Source organism: Ostrinia nubilalis, chromosome 10 (assembly GCF_963855985.1).
Source record: "Ostrinia nubilalis chromosome 10, ilOstNubi1.1, whole genome shotgun sequence".
NCBI classification, from domain to species: domain Eukaryota; kingdom Metazoa; phylum Arthropoda; class Insecta; order Lepidoptera; family Crambidae; genus Ostrinia; species Ostrinia nubilalis.
The window spans coordinates 12,020,432-12,040,941 of record NC_087097.1 but is presented as its reverse complement, the minus strand read 5'-3'; the positions used below and the strand labels follow the sequence as shown (position 1 = coordinate 12,040,941).

Genomic DNA, 20,510 nt, shown 5'->3' with positions numbered 1-20,510 from the left:
GGTTGTTTACTATTTTGTTTATTAAGCAGTTAATTTCGTTTGAGATTGTTTACAGGAAATAATCATTGTTTTATCACAAGAATTGGTGCAAAATTTTGTAGTGCGTGGTTGCGGTAGTACGTGGTGTCCTGGAAGTGACATAAGATTCCACGCGTAATTTCCGACATTGGATCATTGTAAACATTTTTCACATTTTTTACAGTAATTTCTTCCTAAAACGTTTTACCAGTAATTACACTTATCATTTTTAATGATACCTATGTCAAGAAATAAAGATTTTACATTGGTTTCATTGAATTTGAGCAATTTTATATTTTTTGTTTATTTAGAAAGAGCGAGTCTGCCCACAGAGAGCGAGCTAGTGATACTTAGTTTGTGCTTCAAGTAGGTATTCGGAGTGTGGCCTCCATTTTTATCTGTAGCTTCATGAGCTAACTTCACGTCCAAAAAAACATTTTAATTTCTATTTGTGTTCTAGGCGAGTAGTCATAATAATAGTGTATTCTTCTAGTCGGAAACTAGACTTTGGTCTACAACTAAATCGTCTTTCATAAATTAAAATCTTACACTCGCTTGATCGCACTTTTTTTACATAGTTTATAATTCAATTTTGTTTACTGCAAATATTTTAATTCAAACACTACTCCAAATCTCAGAACATAAACTTACCTATCTAAGTACATACCAACAAACAAGCAATAAAACAAATTTATATTTTATAACAGTACTTTTATTAACTATCATGACTATTTATTTCATGTCTATCCTATACATTCCATTAATAAGGTACCTACTTACACCAACAATGACCAAACGATTATTTTATATAAAAAGAGTATAGGTAGTGTAAAAGCAAAGAAAAGATAATAAGCTTGTGTTCTCTCTCCAATTCTTGCAGACTGATATTTGATTGATATCTTAATTAAATGCAATTAGTACACAGATCAATAGAAATCTTCAGAACATGCTAGAATTTTTAACAGGAAATAATAAACTTCAATAAAATTATTTCAAATATTACAATAAAAGTACCTATTTAATTAATCTAAAAAACTAACATTAAAGCATTTAGGATGACATTTTGTGTCCTATAGTGTGTCATACATAGATGGATGTAAATTATTATGTTTAATTTTTTGGCTTATCGCGGCATTGGTGGCATGTTGGGCATTGGACCGGACAGGGCAGTATTAGTTCCCAATAAGACCTGAAATGAAACATGTAGACTTGAAATACAAGAATAAAACAACAACTTCCCTTATGTACTAAAGACCTTTTCATAAGGTGAAGATCATAATTATTATCACTATGTATCAATAAATAATTATTATTTTATATTTTAGGATTTAACCATTAGTCCAAGATGCAAATAAAAAGGTTGCTGACTACTATCTGACATAGTTTGAATCAATATGAAAATGTTACCTGTTTTTGCTGTGATTTTTGCATTTCTTCCACTTGTGCTCGCTCTACCTCAAAGATGACCGGGGCAAATAGAATTACGGATGAACTCGCCACAATCCACATGACTGAGCGGGATAGACCATACAAGGACTTTACGCCAGACCTGCAAATAAGACACAATATAATATTGCTATCAGCGTAACAAGTTTCTCATGTGCATTAATATTTTACTTCAGTTAAAAACTTTTTATTTGAATAAGCAGGTTACCTAATCATTTGATTCTAATGTACACTGACCAAAGTGCTACTGCATAGAGCAAAGTTATATTTGTTTCTCTTTTTAGAACAAATTATCACTTGTTGTGAGTAAACCATCGAGATAATTAGTTTTAAACTAGATGATAATGGGATTCGAGAGACATCTAAAAATGAAATTAAAAAATCTGAAATAATATTAGAATTACATACAATGACTATGTACAGAAGTAAATTCCTTGAAATATAAATAGCTGTATGATCTTGTAAATCTAGTCAAATATCAGTAATTTGTTAAAAATAAGTCAAGCAAAACTAACTGGTGCTTACACTTTCCTTTTGTGTGTGTGAATCTAATTATAAAATTCTTGTGCCAGAGTTTGTATCTTTCCACACAAAACTTCTCCAAAATGACTTGACCGATTATTATAAAACTTTGAGTGTATAATTAGTAGGTTTGAGAATAGGATGTAAATAAACTATCTTTCATATCCTTAGGTGATAAGGGTTTTCTATGCGTGCAGTCACAGACACAGCTAGTTACATATTAAAGTACACATGATACTTACCAAGTTGTAGTAGTAACTGTGTATGTGCCATTCCGGACACACTCCGGAAACATCTCAGTCAATCCCCATAGTCTTTCGGAAAGTGTTTCATCAGGCTCCTAAAATAACAAAAGTCATTTCAGATAACCTCTCTAATAATCTTAACATTGCAATGTGATGGTTGTTATATTATTTTAGGTTAGTATGCTATAAAATTTGACATTATGAAATAGCTACTCACATCGTCGTATTCTTTCAAAGTTCCTATTGGTGTACCTGCGCTGGGGGATGATCCTAGCTGCAAATATAATGCATAAACGTCAATTACAAAGAAAATGTACTTATTGCAGATGGTAATATTTTTATGCCGAGGTCGAATTACACTACATACCGAAGGGATTATGAAACTGTCTTCAGGTCTACGTTCAGGAGTGTCATCCTTGCTCGCAATCAGTGATTCCATACCGCTGTCGCTTTGATCCAATTCATCAGTCAAATCCGTAATCATATTACGTAGTCCAAATACGTCTTTTACACGTTTAGGTTCGTGTTTAATTTCACGAACTAGATGTGTGCACAATAACTAAATTACGATCGATTAAATACCACGAGCGAGCGAGCACAAAAACTCCAAAATTCAACCACCACTTCACTCACTCCATCAACCAAACCAAAGACAATCGAGGACAAAAAGAAAGATCAAGAGAGAGGGGAGGGCAGGGGGCAGGGTCTTAAATCATAGACAAAAAGTATTGTTTTTTTTTCTAAAGTTGCGGTTCAACAACATATTGGATTTTTTTGGAATGTAATTCCATCTAAGTGCAGTGCTGTGTCGTGTACTTTTTGTCGCTTCATCAAAGTCTGAGTGGTTTTAAATCCCTAAAGGGTTTTTTTACACGTATTTTAAATTGAATGCAATGCTATGCACATAAGCACCCAAACAAAATTTTGATCAACGAGAATTTATTTGATTTGGTTACTTATGTTATTTACTTACATTAAATAAGTTAATTAATGACATACCTGGCAATCACTTGGGGTACTGCAAGTACATGGAATTTCTGCAGGCATTTTTACATTTATAAATACATTTTTGAAAAATATCTGGATTCTGCACCTGTCAGTGAAATATTTTCAATCAATCTATCAAATTGACATTATATTCTTAATTCAAATGTCGGACAAAGACATGCGTTAACCTGTGCATTAACCCTTCATAAAAGTAAGATCTATTCTTACTTCTTTATGCTTCAAGTATTTTTGGGTTAATTTTCAATAAAAAAAAAACGGAGACTGTGCATCTACGCTGTACGTACATGGTGGGAAAAAAATCCCTTTATTCTTCATAGCAGATTATAGGTAATTTTTTCGCATAAAATATTTCAGAGATGTTTCTTAGCTAAAAAAATTTTCAATCCTGGCTAAGTGGGAAATTATTTCCCCGTATAAGGGATAAACATGGTTGAGGACTTCTTGGCGGGAATCTGAAGCGTCATGTTAGCGGTTTTGTTTTATTTCCTCAAATTCGTGTTTGGGCGACTATTAATGCGTAATAATGGTGGATTATTAACCATTCTGTTCGTGAACGTGCCTGAGTGTGGGCGAATGAAGCAGAACAGTGCATCGTAATTCTTCTGGTTCTCTCAAGTTGTCCATATGAGGTCTCAGTAAAGAATTGGTGCCACTCAAAGGGTGGGAAGGGGTACATCTATCATCCTTCATTATATCATTACTTGATCTCATTTTTATAACTCGTATCACTTATATACTTGAAAAATGGCACAAATCAAGTCGACCTCGACGTGTATTGCCAACATCATCAAAAAAGAAGAAGAAACATGGTTGCAGTGTTGCCAGAAGGTTACTTTTGTAACCTTTTAGGTTACTTTTGAACTGCATTGGTTACTTTTAGGTTACACTAATGAAAAGGTTACTTTTAGGTGATTTTTCAGAAATTGTAGAATTAACTTTTACAGGTTATTCAGTAAAAATATTAATAGTGACAATTTAAAAATTATGTCATAAACTGCATTTAAACATGAATTTGATTTATTATTTGTTAAAGACAATGAGTTTTAGCAAATGTTTATTTGATAATAAAACGCAAATCCATGAAACGGTTTTATACGACCGGTCACTTTTCGGTCTTCATGGAATGGTCAAAATTTCGAATTTAGGTAAACATGAACCATCCATGAACAACCTTACACAATCGCTCCGCACCCCCCCCCCCCGTATGAAGGTTACTTTTTATTCAAAAAGGTTACATTTTTTTATATTTCTGGTAATTTCTGACAAGACCCGACTGGCAACACTGCATGGTTGACACTGACATTTGAGTGACAGAATTGACTGACGTTTGACAGAAATTTCGTCATTCAAGTCAGGGTGTGGAAACTTCCATACAACGGTCATCGAAGTGAAACTTGCTTCCAAACAGCGACATCGGTGAATAAATTCAAATACTTTTTAACTACCCTAAAACGCTCTAGATGTCGCTGCTCCTGTTTCCTTCATATTTTCATTTTTTTCTTAATTAAAATATATTTGAGAATATTGTTAATTACAATGTGAAAACTTTTTTTAAATGAAATTAATTTGTTTTAATTTAAAACTGAACATTGACATTTTTGTTATAATTTACATAATAGAGTAGTAGAAATTACTATTTAACATATGGCAACTTTGTTTTTCCTCCAAAATGGCCGGTGTTGTTTTTGTTATGTTAAATGCATTCTTGTTTTCTTAGCCATCATTTAAGTTTTCTGTGGCCCTATTAAAGTATTGAAGAGTCGTCGAGTCAAATTCAAGTTCATTCCTTCGTACCTGCTGCTGTTCTGGTTCATCGGAGTTTTGTTCGTTCCTTCGTGAATCGCGAAGAAACTTTCTGTTATGTTCACAAGTGATCTGAGTTTTCTCAATGTGCAAATGCTTTTTTAGTGTTGTTGAAAACTTTGCGAAAAGACGCATTTGGTGTATAATATTATGTGTGTTCATAAATAAAGTAAAATTATTAAATTCAAAAGTTTTTTTTACTTATTTGCATTTCCATGTGCAATGTAGAATTTTTCCAAATCCATTGTTTTGAAAATAATACAATACGTACACCATAAAGATAAATATTTTCAAAATAATGGATTTGAAAAAATTCTACATTGTACATCATAAAAACAATAATTCTTTGAAGGTTATGAGGGCCTATGTGTGCGTGAACTGTGTGTATGTGTGCGTGGACTTTATGTATGTATGTGTGCGTGTACTATGTATGTATGTGAGCGTTACGTACGTAGGTTAAGTACAGGGAATTTAACACCAGGCTGTCAATTAGTAGGCTCAAAAATTTGACAGAGAGGGTTCTCTATTTCCTATGTATTACTTTTCTCTATGATTCAAGTCAAACAGGTAATTTTCGGTATAAATTTAGCCGTAAAATTTAATTTTCCGTGATTTTACCTGGATAATTTTGGATTAATTAACCAAATTATTAATTTAAATATAAAAATCTACTCATCTAAATTATTCTACTACAAAGTCAATACCATTCTGACATTTAAATTGTCTCGACAAGAAGTGATTTCTCAGTCAACAATTTGAGGTGTTCCCCGAGTAAATTAACAAGGTGAGTTAATTTTTATATTTATTAAAACTTGAAGTAAAATTGGCATAATTCTAAAGCACCCATTTTATCTTTTAATTTTCTAGGACTGTTATGAGTTTGGGAATGGTCTGGTATGGAAAGACCTTGCCAAAGATGTAAAAATAATTATTAAAATTATTGAATTTGCTTTGGGCCTCCCTAAGTTGCAGAATAATTGTACTTTTTATTACAACTCATTATTAGACAGAATAATAATAACATTGGTGAGACATGAGCTTCAATTTTAAGGGCTTGCTTTTTAGACACATAAAAAAATCAAAAACTATAAAGTCAAAATGAAAAAAACAAATACATAATCTCCTTATTTTATTAATTACAACCTAGTTCCAGCAGTTTATAACCCGATAATATAACTAGCTTTTCCTCGGTCGAATTTTGATCTGCAATAACCTATTTTACTCAGGGATTTAACTTTAGGAAATAATGTTTTAAATCGAACCAGAACAGTTACAAATCTTGTCACTTTATAATATTAAATTCAAAATTTCTTTATTTTCTTATAAGACACATTTACAGGGGTTGGGAGTCTCCTTTTAAATTTAGATAACCTGTATTAGGAGATGCCCACTCTTTCGATCAGCTTTACATATTATGAAAATAAAATAAAAATTTACATGATTTTTTACTTTTTAACACCAAATTAATTAGTACTAGAGATGAAACGGATATCCGGCAACTATCCGGTAGGCCGGATATCCGGCCTAAATTTACTATCCGGCCGGATACCGGATAGTAACTCACTATCCGGCCGGATACCGGATATTAAAAAACTACGACAATTTCCTATTAATAAAATAAAATACAATAATCTTTGAGGTAAATATAAATAAAATGGCTTATAATAATGACGGCTTTTATTAAAAGTCCAAAAAGTTACAAAAAAGCCATTCTTCAAAAAGCCTTTCAAAAAACTAATTTCGTTTTCTGTGCTATTCACTCTAATGACGAATACATACGGGGTGGCCCAGAAGAAAATTCACTTTTGAAAATTGAAGGAAACGAAAACTGTACATTTTTATTGAACTTTAACTATTGCAATTTGAAGGAAATTTAATGCCATTTATTTTTAAATTTACCTGTATTAAATTACATCGCCCAGGAGATTTCCTTGACGCTTACAACATTCGATCAACATACATCAAAATCTTGAAATGCGTTCTTTAGAATTACCTCGAAACCTATTTTAAATTTTTTGCCAAATGCTCAGTTTCAGTTGCTGCATGTTTGTTGGATTATAAAAGTATACTCTATTCTTAATGTAACACCACAAAAAATAATTTTCTGGAGTGAGATCAGGGCTTCCTGGTGGCCAGAAGATGTCACCCCTGCCTGAAATTATTTTTTTGTGGGAACATGTCTCTTACTATCTGAATGCTCTCATTAAAATTTGAAGTGTGACACGTAGCCCCATCTTGGTGAAACCAAGTGCTACGGTCATAGCCTTGCGAATCTTGCAGCTTTAAAATCAAAAAGCTTTTCAGCCTACCAGTATAGCATTCTCAAAAATTAATCATCCTTTCAATGCAACAAACCAATTAAGCAGGGATGAAATCTCACTGCCTCTAAGAAGCGCTAATCTCATTCCAGCAGACTTCTTTTTGCGGGGTTATCTTATGAGCAGAGTATACTCTAATAATCCAAAAACTCTGCAGCATTCATCCATCCTGAATCCATTTCGAAGTAACTCTAAAGAAAGTTTTCCAAAATTTTGATGTATGTTGACCGAATGTTGTAAACGTCAAGGGAATCACATGTACGATAAAATTTATAAAAGGAAAGTAAATTTTAAAATAAATTGCACTAAATTTCCTTTAAATTGCAATAGTTAAAGTTGTACAAAAATGTACAGTTTATGAATTTTCAAAAGTGAATTTTCTTCTGGGCCACCCTGTAGTAAATAATATCTGTTAATGTCGAAATATTGCCAAATAAAAAAGGCCATCTTAATTTTCGCTATCCAATCACACACTCACGATAGCTACCGAAATCGCTTGAATTGATCTGCCCCCTAGACAAGTGGCAAAATCTGACATTCTATTCGGACAGATTCGATTTTAGAAAAGTGTGACTAGTCTAGTCTACTAATAGACCCACTGATCGCGTTCGAAGCACCTGTGCGGCGCTAAACTCGTCACGACATGAAACGAGACAATGGGCCAACTATCCGGCCGCCGGATATCCGGCTATCCGGCCTAGCAGCTGGCCGGATATCCGGTATCCGGTATCCGGCCAAACAACTATCCGTTTCATCTCTAATTAGTACCAAAAGTTGTGTGAGTATGAGATATTGTGTGTGTGGGTTTAAGTGAATGTGTGCATGCGTTAATTGTTTCTTGTGTTTGCTTGTTCCCTATTGTGATTATAAATTTTCTCTGTTGAAATTAGTATGATAGGTTGTGTAATTTTAATTTATTGATAATTCTCATGGCTAGTGCTTCTACTTTTGAAGTATTTATTTATCTACATACATATAACTAATTGCTAATTACCTGCATTTCAATATAATGATGAATCAATTTAACTTTTTAAGAAAAATATAATGGACTTGTGAAGACATGCAGGTATGTACCAAAAGTTTATTGAAAATTACTTGGTTACTCAAGCCACTGATTCAGTTAATTTTGTACTGACAATTTTGAAAAGTCAATAACAAAGGGTGTGTTCTGCATTAAGTGGAGTTTTGGCACCATTTTTGTCGTCATTATGATAGTATTTTCAGTTTATGCCATTTTATTGTAATTAATATTTCATAACACAGTAAATTAAAAAAAAACTGCACTGAAATAGGTATCTATTATTATTTAAGTCCAAACAAAATTATTGCAGTAACCCTGGTGGGGAAACTGTATTGAGTTTTGTACATATTTGTTTTTTTTTTGCATTCTAATAAGCTAGCCATTCTTTTATTGTGTGTGTTGCCCTTCTTACTGACTGATTGACGTCACGAAAGCCCTTTCTTTGTGCGCCATAATAACTGCGCTCATAGGTCTTCTAATCTAATATTGATTATGTGACCATCGCTTCCGCGTATCTCGCTACATTTATAACTTACGTTATTACAGAAATAGGAATACAGCAGCGGAATACGTAATAGGTTTAGGGTCGCAATTTAATGTTGAAATAGAATAAAAAGCAACTTATGTTACTTCTCCGACTAGCGACCCGCACCAGGTTAGCACGAGTGATATTATACATAGAAACCTTCCTCTTGAATCACTCCTCTATTGCTGAAAACTATATTAAAATCCGTTGCGTAGTTTGAAAGATCTAACTAAGCGAACAGACAGCGGGAGCGACGTTGATTAAACTAAGTATGTAAATATGAAGAGAGCCTTTACTGACTGACAAAACATTACTACAACACGCATGTTGAACACTTGTTTAAAATTAGAGTCCCAAAAAGTAGTGTCAAGCCGAAGCCCAGAGGTAGAGCATCACTAGGGCTATCCAAATCACCCCCATGTATGTTCCGCACTACTTTTTGGGACACCCTGTATGTATTTCCATACTAAATGTCACTAAACAACTAGTTCAACTAGTTTTATTTGTAAGGTGGATTGAATTTTGCAACTTGTTACCTATTCACTTTTTTGCAAACTACGTATATTGCAAACTCTTTGTACCTACCTACGTATGTTTATAATACGACACGTGTATTTGATGGACAGAACAATATCTACTAGTAATTGGCTAAAATATAAATTACCCACAGTCTTCTAAAAGCGATTCTCAGTCTACGTCAGTTGACTGACAAAGGGGCCTTCTATAATGCACGTCACTGAGTCCGTATCCCAGGACCGGTTCTTTTCAACCGCTGCTTACTACTTTGCTCTGGGTATATCGTCGTTTAACCTTACTGGATCTTACTGGAGAAACTGCATTAGTTTAGCAACAAACCGAATACATGCCACTCTAAAGAGTAGAGCTACAAGGTGACAAGATGCTCTATTAAATCCGTTAACATATTGACTTGATTCTAAAATCACAGCCCCAACGTTTGCTCCGCAGTCTGGAGAGCGATATAGTTCGGTTTAGTAACCAGCGGGGCTACTCTCTCCCTTGATGTTAATTCAGCCCTCATTATATTGTGTAACCAGTAAATTGGGTAACCAATTGTTCATTTTAATAGCAATTACATTAAGTAGTCAATTAAAGTTAGATTTCTGCCAAAAAAGTCGTCTGATGAAGGAACGTTGTTAGAAGAACTGCTATTATCTGCTAATTTTGGGTTATTTGTTGTAATTATGTCTCCAGAGCTCGAACATAACATTTTATAGTTAACTAGCTTTCCGCCCGCGGCTTCGCCCGCGTGGAATTTTGTCTGTCACAGAAAAACTTTATCGCGCGCGTCCCTGTTTCAAAAACCGGGATAAAAACTATCCTATGTTCTTTCCCGGGACTCAAACTATCTCTATGCCAAATTTCATCAAAATCGGTTGCGAGGTTTAAGCGGGAAAGCGTAACAGACAGACAGACAGACAGACAGACAGACAGACAGAGTTACTTTCGCATTTATAATATTAGTTGGGATAATAGGTGCGATTTTTAATAATCATGAGTCATCTGTACAGGCTGATCAATTTGTGCGCACGCGAAATGAATTAGTGGTTGTAGGTTAGTGTTGTACGTTTTTTTGTCATCATAAATCGCTTATTTTTTTACCAAAAAGTGCCAAATAAGAGTAGGTAGTAGGTACCTACTTAGCAAAAGCGATAAACAATTTATAATTATCCTCTCAATAAAAACATCAATGAAAGATTCGACAAAGTGCAAACTAAATGATATTTTCCGGTATCCCACTCCGTGGCTCGGTGCCAACGCGATACATTCTTGCTCTTCTGTCTTGTTATGGTCATCGCAATTTCTGATTCATGTGATGATATAAATCTCATCTCAATCCGATAATACAATTTCAAATGCAATCGTTCGTTCGTTTCAGTCAAATGACGTCTACTGCTGGTCAAAGGCCTCCCAAGGATTTCCACAACGACCGGTCTTGCGATGGCCGCATCCAGAGGTTTTAAAATTTTCTAAAATTGTCTATGTAACAACTAATGCGTAAGCAAGACTTTCCGCAATCTCAAACAATAACGAGAAGCAAAGTAGTCATTCTTTAACGATCCGAAATTATAACTCAGAGAAAAGGCATGACGTGGCTTAGCAAAAACTGGGGAACTTTAAGCTTTTTAATGATCATTTGAAGATGTACAATGTTTTTCTAGGCATTAGCTTTGTGATGTCATCGTAAGTAAAGAAATACGACTCTTTGTGATGCCGCTTCATCACAACCATTTGTCTTCATTCATTAGAAATCTTCCAAGAACAAGATGACGCTCTTAGTTTTATTGTCTTAAATCTTAAATGATAAAAACGTCTTGCATGGTCAGGTTCATAAAAAGTGTTTGTTCAATTACCACATGCTGCTTTCGACGTCGTAAGTCTCCTAATAAGTTTTTTTAATTGCTAATTAATTCGATTTAACAATACTAGTATTAGTAATTACTACTCGTACTAGAAATGACGATTAAGTATGAATTGATTGATACTCAAGAATAGTTTCAAACCTGTCGAGTGAGTTTTAAGCGTTAAGAATACGGCCTGTACTGTTTTTACGCTACTCTAAACCATAAACTGCGAATTGTGGACTTACAACTTTGTAACCAGCGCTGCAGCGTCATCTTGTTATTCTTGGCTAGTTTTTGTTTGAAGAGCTTATTGGTGGATTATTCTTATTGGTCTAGATAAGACTAAAATACCACTGAACCCATGGCAAATGTTTGTGTTATTGTGACGCTCCGCAAGTCAACTTTAACTTTCAAGTACCTACTTGTGTGAGTTATAAATCATTATAGGACATTCTGTGCTGCGTGCAAATTGAGTTGTATTGCTTGTATGCATAAATCGTGAACGAACGTTACAGTGACATTTATCTCTATGTACACCTCACTTATTGACTGCATTGCATCATTGCATGTGCACTTCATTTATTCTGCACTGAATGTCCACACATCAACAGAAAGGCTTCATTTAACACATGAATGCGACATTTTACTTTTGTTAGTGACTTGTAATTGTAAAATGGATAAGTAAATAGACATAAGATTATGTATTCAATAGTATGCACTATGCATGCATGCATGACTCAATTTAACAAACAATTATGATTGATTTTAACACAAACATTTCCATACCAGCTTATACTGAAAATTCTACTCACTGTATGGTACTCCCTTTCTCACCCTTTCATGCTAATTCAATGTCATTCTTTTTTATTGGTTACAAATTCTCGGTCCCTATATTTCATCTTTTTCTGTTAAGGATTTTAGCTCAAAAAGACCATTGACCATGACCATGACCATTCTCCTTTATCTCCACATAATGAAAATTTAAAAAATTTAGTAAACGTATATACCTACAGTGAAAGCATGTTTAATATAAGTATAGATTATTGAGTGTCAAGTTAAGAACTGACAATAAATTAATCGGACTTCAATAAATTTGAAAATGCGAAGTATTAGAAACCAATATTAGAGTGTCGGTGGGTACTAGTTTTTTTTTCACTTACGATATTTATCTGTTTTATTTGATTTATAGAAACAACAGCATTAAATAATATTGGTTATAATAATATCGACTAATAGTCGTATAATTAGGTTTGAATTAAATATAGAGTCAAGTGTACTGGTAATGCAGTTATCCTTTTGTAGAAAAAAAAAGTACCCTTCTAGACAACATTAAATACTATCTACTCCAGTAAACACTGATTCATGTTATTTAGAACAGTAATCGACATTTCTAGTTCGTACCAGTTAATTCTGTTTATTCCAATCGCCGTTTACAATTGAACTATTTACAATCGCATTGTATATTATTTACAGAGTAAATGTGAGCAACATGAATGCGCATAATCATTGCATTGTGTATTGTGTGGTAATAAAATGCACTAAGGGATGATTCATTAACTCTCCAGGCGTTTATATTTACTCAGTAACCACTTTCTTGGTTAATACGCATTATTAATTGCGCTACTTAGTTATGTACCTATAAAGTTTATAACTAAGTTCTGGTTTATCAGTAGGACCTGCATACATAAACTGAACTTTACAGCATCAAGTTCTATCTCAATCTAGAGCCAATACTCATTATTATACTATGCTAGAGGGGTACTTTAGCCAATTAGTTAAGTAAATTATAAAAATCTAAACCTAAATAAGACGAAAGTAATTTTCTGAAAGGGCGCCCACTTAGGTCTAATCAGAACATTGTAATGACACTTACGTACTAGTGGTTAGCATCAACAGCATTTTAAGAAGCAGGATGTCACGCAGCAGCATGGTTTCAAATTACAAAAACGAAAGCATTAAAAATGCGATTCGGAATGTCTATGTAACACGATATAATGACGCTTGTCGTTTAGGCGTTTATGCTAACTATAGCAGCTTCAGCAATCTGCCCTGTGCATGTGGGAGGCCGTGGGAACTATAATGATGAAATAACTTATTACACTCACGAAGAATCAAGAAAACATGTTATCGTGCCGCTAAAGTGCATTGAACGACTTAAACATAGGTCATAGGTATTAGGTACTAAGGAAAATATCGATCGGTCTGCTAATGCATTTATAAAAGCTGGTTCGTTCAGGTTCATTAGACCTAAATAAGCTAACGTTAATGAGCTTAAAAATTATCCGATCACATCAAGAAATTTTTGTATTTGTGTAGAACATAACTTATTACATTTTAGATGTATTCAGAGTAGCGTAAATGCTTTTCACTAAAACGTGGCTGATAGAGCGTGTTGTATTTATTTGTCATGTTTACTTACAAAAGTATACAAGTGTTAGGTAGAGACATAATTAAAATAGCAATAGTTAACCTCTCTTGTGCTAATGACGCAATGTATCTACCTATTCTGATCGTTTTACATAAGAAGTGGCATCATTTGCCGCAGGGTATGTTATTGTACAAAAACCACAGAACTTCACAATTTAATTGTTTATCTCCTAATTTGAAATGATGTCAGACTTTAAGTAGAGTAAGATAATTCAGTTAATTTTACACTTAAAAGATCCTCTCATACTAAAGGTTTGGACTGGCCTGACGTTACAAAGTAACATCACAATATTATGAAGAAAAATATCTCTAAAAGTGTCAGCGTGTTGCTAAAAGCACTGTTATTATCGTAACCCATTATTATCTGAAGGTTATCGCTTCAAATTCTAGAATCTAGATAGCCTATAATCAGATAAAAAGCATTTAAGCGTTTTTAATTGCGGCCGAACTCAGCTGTGTTGATAAAAACTTGTATATTCGTGATTATTCACTTGACCGGGCGCGATTACTTCGATAGCGGGTGACAGGCGACACTCTGGCTGGTAGTCATCGGATCAATGCCGTGACGACAGCCTTTGTTCGAGGAGCCTTGTTGCCAGCGTCAATATGCGTGATATTTCCAAGACAAACGCCACTGATTCGGTTGAACCGTTGTGTCATAAAGCCTGTAACTTCCTTCTGTTCCGATTTGCAAAGAGTCACAGGCAAAAGAGGCTTACTTTGTCATCTAGTTCCGTTATCACAATTTAAATATTTGAGAAGTTTAACTAGAGTAAACTGTACTCGTACAATGAAATAAAACAAAACTGACTCTAGACGAGTTTAGTGTAAAAATAGAAGTGTGTAGAGTCGATAAAAACACTCAAATATGGAGCCAAAAGTAGTTACTGTTATTCAATTGCGATTTAGCGTATTACAAAAAACAACCATTGTATTTCTTACCATAACCAATATGTCTGGAAATGAGCTGCATACAAATGACGTAGCATAGAGATAGAGTCATCACATAAAACTAGGTTTTGTTTACAAGAATACTTACATAGGTATGCTAGGTACGAATGCTTAGGTATTTTACAAGAATGTAAATGTTTTACATAATGCAGGTACTAGTTCTAGAAAAGGTAAGGTTTTGTTTGTTTCTAAAGTGAATGTTACGTAATAGAGTTCTACATTTTATGGAAATAAACCCAAAGAAAATGTTTTTCACGGTTTATGTTGGTCATATTCGTAGATTAGTTTCAGAAATCCCTGTAGGCGTATTCAGTTACAGCCTGGCAACACGTCCGTAGCATACTGTATTCACTTCAAATATTTACAAATCAATGGACGATTATATTGCCGTTCACTTGCGTATTTCTCAAGTTGTTCTCGAGCGGCGTAGCTGTAATTTTCCATAATTGCAGTGAACGACTAATTCGCAGTTACGTGGTCCGTGATCATTAGACACGCGTACCCATGAAACAGGCCATACTTGTCGTTAAAATTATGATGAATACGTGAAACTCAATAAAAGGCATAATTTTATATACTGTTTCGTATGATTAATTACTATAATGAGCTACTGGTCTTTTTAGTTTAGGCTTCGCAGTTAAGCACAATGTATTGTAAAAGCAAGCAACTGTTTTATATTTGTAAAAATAGGTCAGTAGCGAAAAAGATTTTCACTCCTCCCATCCATTGGGTAGCGACGTTTCCTTAACAAATGCTTTTCCTACTCGAAAGGTCAATTTCCAGTTAGACCAAGAAGTGTACAAGTGTGTCAATGATAGCAATGAGTAAAAGTAAAACTTTCGTTTTCAGCTAGTGACGTCTGCCTTTACTAAAATGCGCTTATTGAAGCCATCCGGTGGCCTTATTATTTTTTGCCTTCGCACGTTGCGCTTTGTATTTTGCATAGCAACAATCGTACTTCTAGCAATTGTAGATTAAACTGTTTTTCCTTTTTTCCATCGGTTCTGCCGCAAGTTTTCCGTATTTTCAGCTTCATCCGTCTATCTCACTCAGGATTAGGCCATCTCATCTGACAGAGAGAGAGAGACAAAGATTAACACAGGATTGATTTGCTGGGCAGGTCTCTGATTTGATTAATCAAGCCTTCTTTGATACGAAGGCTTATGTACAGTGAAATTTTTCACAGGTTATATAAGGATTGTGTAATAGTACGTGCTTTTGTGCCTTTTGTTTTATCTGCTAAACCAGGTGGATGCTTGCCTTGAGTTCACTTATTCTTACTCGAGTGATGACACATAATTGGTGTTATCTCTTTGACACTGGACTTGTAATGACAGTAAATTAAAAATAATTTAAAGAAACATTGTTATTATACATAGTAGTGGCAACGTCCCCTATAATGTAATGTTCATGTTTGCTACAGCTTTAACTTGATAATATGCTGGATTACGACTCATGTGCATTCTTTGATCAATCTTTTCGTTTTAATCTCATAAGCAAGAAACGTAAATACCACAGAATACTCAGTGACTTATGACGGTATAATTTCTGAACATCATCACAGTACAAGACCAATTATGTTATGGATATGAGACTAATTAAATAAGACAGTTGGAATATAATCGATGTAATGTATGTAGTTCCATTGATCTCTCGTGTCGTAAATAATTATCCTTATCTCATTATCCTTGTGTTATTATAAACATATCGTAAAAGATATGAATTTCTTAGTTGAAACTGGTTTGTTTCGGTTCAATTTTTATGTAATTTTCCATTATCTAATGTGTAATTTTGCCACTGCGAATGACCGTCCTCTAGTATGTACGATTATATGCCCTCTAGACAGAAAGCAAGAAGTTTTTATGTGAAAACAGGGCTTTAATTTATTCTCCGTTTTCTCCTGTTATCTCTATTTATGAAATTATTACTGTACCAATCACAGATTTTATTGTTTGCTGTAAATTGCAGAAGATTCATTTCCTAGCTTGCAGTAGTAAAGGAAAATTCCACCTGAACGGTGTAGGTGCCAATATCGCCAATGTCGACGGTACCATTCTGTACCATTTTCCTGTTAAGGCTATCGATTTAAAGTCCGTAAATGCATTTCGATCTGTTCACACCCAGACACAATAAGAGATGTTAAGAACATGCCAATTCATATGCAATTGTTTCAAACTCTTTAGAATTCAGCGAAGTGAATACATTTTCAATACAGATCACCGTTCGTTTTTCACTGACAAGATGTTACTGGAAAAGTACCAGAATCAACGACATTGCTATTGTTTGGAAAAAACGAAAACGAAGAATATTGGAAAATGAAGAAAAATAAATCCTGTCCCATACATTTTTTTCCTTTCATTGTAGCAAGCCATCTGTCAGATATCGTATCTTACTAGTATTTTTGGTTTGGTTTCACCTTCTAAAGTTCTTTGCTATGCAAAAAGAAAGTTCGATATAAGATCTTCTGAGACCTGTCCCAGTTGGCTGGCTTCCATCTAGTTGTTATGTCAACTAGTTCTTATGCTTTAATTGGACCAATTTACTGCTTTGTGGACAAAGCCGAAGTGGTAAATGTCGACTAGCAGAACAATAATTTTATACGCTCTGCTGCTGAATCACAAGTACATCTTTTAACGTTAAATTATATTTAGATAAATGGTTTTATTTTGGTAACAAACCAACATAAAATCGATATATGACATAATGGTCTAACGATCTACGTTTCTATCATCAATTCTCAGTAATTGTTGTTCGTTTTATTCTTTTCCGCATGCAATCCCAATCGATCGTTTCATGTTGTTGCACAAAAGACTGTGAATATGAAATCAGTTATAGAATGGATGAAGTTCACTTGTCTTATTAAACAGGTAATGTTTGTAAACTTCAGTTCGTTGGAGACGACCTTTTGTGGAAATCGCGTCTCTATTTTGAACGAGACCATGTATAAACATTGATAGCGGTCGTCACATTTACGCTTTGTTTACAAAACAATGTACTTTTCACACGTTTCAACATTTATTATTAGAACGATATTGTTATCGGTTTCTCAGCTGAACTCGGACTACCAATCAGGACCTCCTCCACGCAATGTAAAGCAAATGCAATGACAAAGAGACTTCATGAAGTTTCACTAGGTCCTATTATCAAATTCAAATTCTTTGCTCACTTATGCAGGATCTTTGTAGAGCATGTTTTCCAAAACATAGCTCTATTAAGGACTCTATAGAATCGATTTTAAAAACTGTTGGTATTGGTAGGTTACCTACATTGTTTACGCGATAAAATTCATGAAATTGCGCCCGCCGTCACGCGACGGCGATGGCTGACACGTTTCAAAACGGATATCAAGGGATTTCATTTATTTCGACAAGTCAGTGATTTTGCTGTCGCGTCTCGTCTGTTCGTCGCTTATTATATTCAAATACCTAGCCTCATTGTGAATCGGTTCATTATTAAGAAAAACCATATCAATATGAGAGTCAAGCAGCAGGGACAACATTATGCTTATGTAGTGATTGAAATCTATCGGGACTATTCCCACCTCTCGTTCCTGTTATAGTATCAGCTAAAGCTGTTTGTCCTTTACTGAAGAACAGTCCCCCTTACCTGCTGATCAATTTTTTTAACTTTTCAATACCACACCTATTTACTTTTACTATTGTTATTGTATATTTATCTAAATAACTCTAGTTTTATTGTTAACATGATCGATCACGCTTCACCGGAATTGAGATCCTTGCTTATCTACTGACTCTCATTAGAAACAATAGGGACGTACGAAAATCGCAAACAATGTGTTGTTTACACGCAAACAATGTTTGATTCGCAGTGTGTGTCACCGAAGGCGACACGTGTCTGTTCCCGATGGCAGTGCAAATATTGTTGCAATGGGGTCTTACTATGTTGCATCGGCCGATTGTGTTCACGGAACCGTTACTTGATAGTCTTAAGTTACTGGTGCGTGGGCAGAAGTATCTACCGATTCAACATTATTGGCTGATAATTTCGAATGGTTTTCGAATTATCGCTCGACGTTTCGGTCTTGATTCTGACTTCACCCAGATTGAGTTTGCTACTAAAATCTTCAGCGCGCTTCGTAATCGGGAATTCGAGATCAAGTTGAGAATGATGAAATTATGATTTTTGTTTCGTGCGGTTTTAGCTAGGTATATTTGAACTAACTGGAAATACAAAGGTTTTTATAGGTAGAGCTAGCTGCTTATCTTTAATTTGTATATTCCGCATCCAAAAGTCTGACTGATCTCAAGACACTTTCGTATTTTCACGTAATCATTATACCATTGCAATTAATTAATGGAAATGGCTGACGTAAGTAAATACAAGTATTTCTTGATCGTTCTCTACCGTCTCAATTACTGCTATGTTTTTTTCATTCTAGTCTATAAATTTTTTGAAAAGCCTGGGTTTGTGGTTTATCTCTTGGATTATCTCTTGTTCCGAAGTCTCGACGCATAACAATGAAGTTTGTTTTCAGTTCGTCTATTTGCTTTTCTTACATTGTGTTACATCATTCTTCGTTTACTTTTAAATATTAGTACGGAAGTGTACTTAATAAAAGGTCTAGCAAGCTTAGTTAACCTCAACATTTTAGTTTTTCAGTCCATAGCTGTTGGTGTCCGTTATCAAGTGCAAACTGCAACGTTGTAGGTTAGTTAGGTTAGCAACCGCGTTTGTAAAACAATGATAAAATTAGTATCAAGGCTACGAAACTGTTGGCTAAGTTTTTATTGTTAATCCAATAGATCTATTCGGTTCTTCTAGTGGTACATCCGTAATACAGATAAAATTTAAAATACTTCAAGAAATAGTGAATTTATTATTATTTGGACTGTAGTAACATTAAATAAAATGTACCTTTCAAATAAAGAAGTTGACCACTGATAGTTATGCGATCATCGTGCGTCACCCCTGTGGTATTCTCCCGATGAAAATTTTGCGAAATATTTTTAGGGCATCAGATATAATTTTACGATAAATAAAAATAATCGTCCACATATAAAGTTGCAGGTGTGGAACGTCTAAGCCGGACGTCACTCATGTGGCATGAGGCTGTAAGTATTCGCGTTATATTTTTTAATTTACGATGTCGGATCAGATAATTTTACGGAAAGTGCACTATTTCAGTCGCGATCGTTCAGTGTGATGGGAGCTGGCGCCCGCGATTGCTATTTATTACATTTCATTGGAAATATGCCAAGTTGTCGTTCGGCAGCGGCAAATCTTTGATGCATGCCAAAAGAAAGTCAAAGTTCGATGCCTTAGCGATTGTCGATAACATCAATTCGGGTTGCATCGCAATACGCCGTTTTCCTATTCGTTTGCGTCTGATCTAACTGTAGACACGAATCGTTTGTTAATAGCCTTTTTAAGAGCCTTGTGTTGACGTTGTATGGCTTTGATAAATTACTGGATTTTTGTCCAAGGTTGTCCCTTTCAAAACGTTCATCAGTATCCCGGTTCACATAAACGAGTATTCTGCTTTAATACTAGATTCATACTATCATGTTTAATATGTTATCCAATGTTTTGACAACGAGTATTACAGGGGAAGATAGAAAGAGTACTAAAATGTAACGGGATATGTGATATCATTTATTCTACTATTAAAAAAGTGTCACTTTAAATAATATTTTGCGCGTCGCCCGTGTTAAATATAATGTTGAAATGTTTTTACACAAAGTCACACTTGAAATGAAGCAGACGTGGTATAATTTGAAGAATTTCTAATAAAACTTTATCTATAATATTTTTGTTGCTCCAATAGGTTTATGTTATGTATCTACAATCTACATTAATGTTATAAAGAGATAGAGTTTATAAGTTTGTGAGTTTGTAGAAAGT

At 34.4% G+C, this 20,510-nt stretch overlaps 2 protein-coding genes across 3 annotated transcripts in view; one reads left to right on the top strand and one right to left on the bottom strand.

The window, feature by feature from the left end:
- Positions 1-708: 708 nt before the first annotated feature.
- On the bottom strand, positions 709-3,314 carry LOC135075598 (mitochondrial import receptor subunit TOM22 homolog). 2 transcript variants are annotated; one of them, XM_063970015.1, is made up of 5 exons: positions 3,231-3,314; positions 2,449-2,505; positions 2,229-2,326; positions 1,426-1,567; positions 709-1,207 (listed from the first exon to the last, which is right to left on the bottom strand). In XM_063970015.1, the coding sequence occupies exons 1-5, from the start codon at positions 3,276-3,278 to the stop codon at positions 1,142-1,144; spliced, it is 411 nt and encodes a 136-aa protein (XP_063826085.1). In that variant the 5' UTR covers positions 3,279-3,314; the 3' UTR covers positions 709-1,141. The 2 variants fall into 2 exon arrangements, with proteins under 2 accessions (XP_063826085.1, XP_063826084.1); XM_063970014.1 differs by lacking the exon at positions 3,231-3,314 and adding an exon at positions 2,599-2,910.
- Positions 3,315-5,600: 2,286 nt separating this feature from the next.
- LOC135075271 (inositol hexakisphosphate kinase 3) overlaps positions 5,601-20,510 on the top strand; it is a 49,415-nt gene continuing 34,505 nt past the window's right edge. The window contains exon 1 of the mRNA XM_063969650.1: positions 5,601-5,826. The gene's annotated coding sequence lies outside the window, so the exon portion shown is untranslated. The remainder of the gene's footprint in view (positions 5,827-20,510) is intronic.

What these genes read in the sequence shown, in the direction of transcription:
- LOC135075598 (XM_063970014.1), bottom strand. Translation starts at nt 2,715, where the DNA reads ATGATTACGGATTTGACTGATGAATTGGATCAAAGCGACAGCGGTATG. An exon ending in ACAGTTTCATAATCCCTTCG is followed by an intron (nt 2,506 to 2,598) that starts GTATGTAGTGTA and finishes TTATATTTGCAG; the next exon opens with CTAGGATCATCCCCCAGCGC. An exon ending in CTTTGAAAGAATACGACGAT is followed by an intron (nt 2,327 to 2,448) that starts GTGAGTAGCTAT and finishes TTGTTATTTTAG; the next exon opens with GAGCCTGATGAAACACTTTC.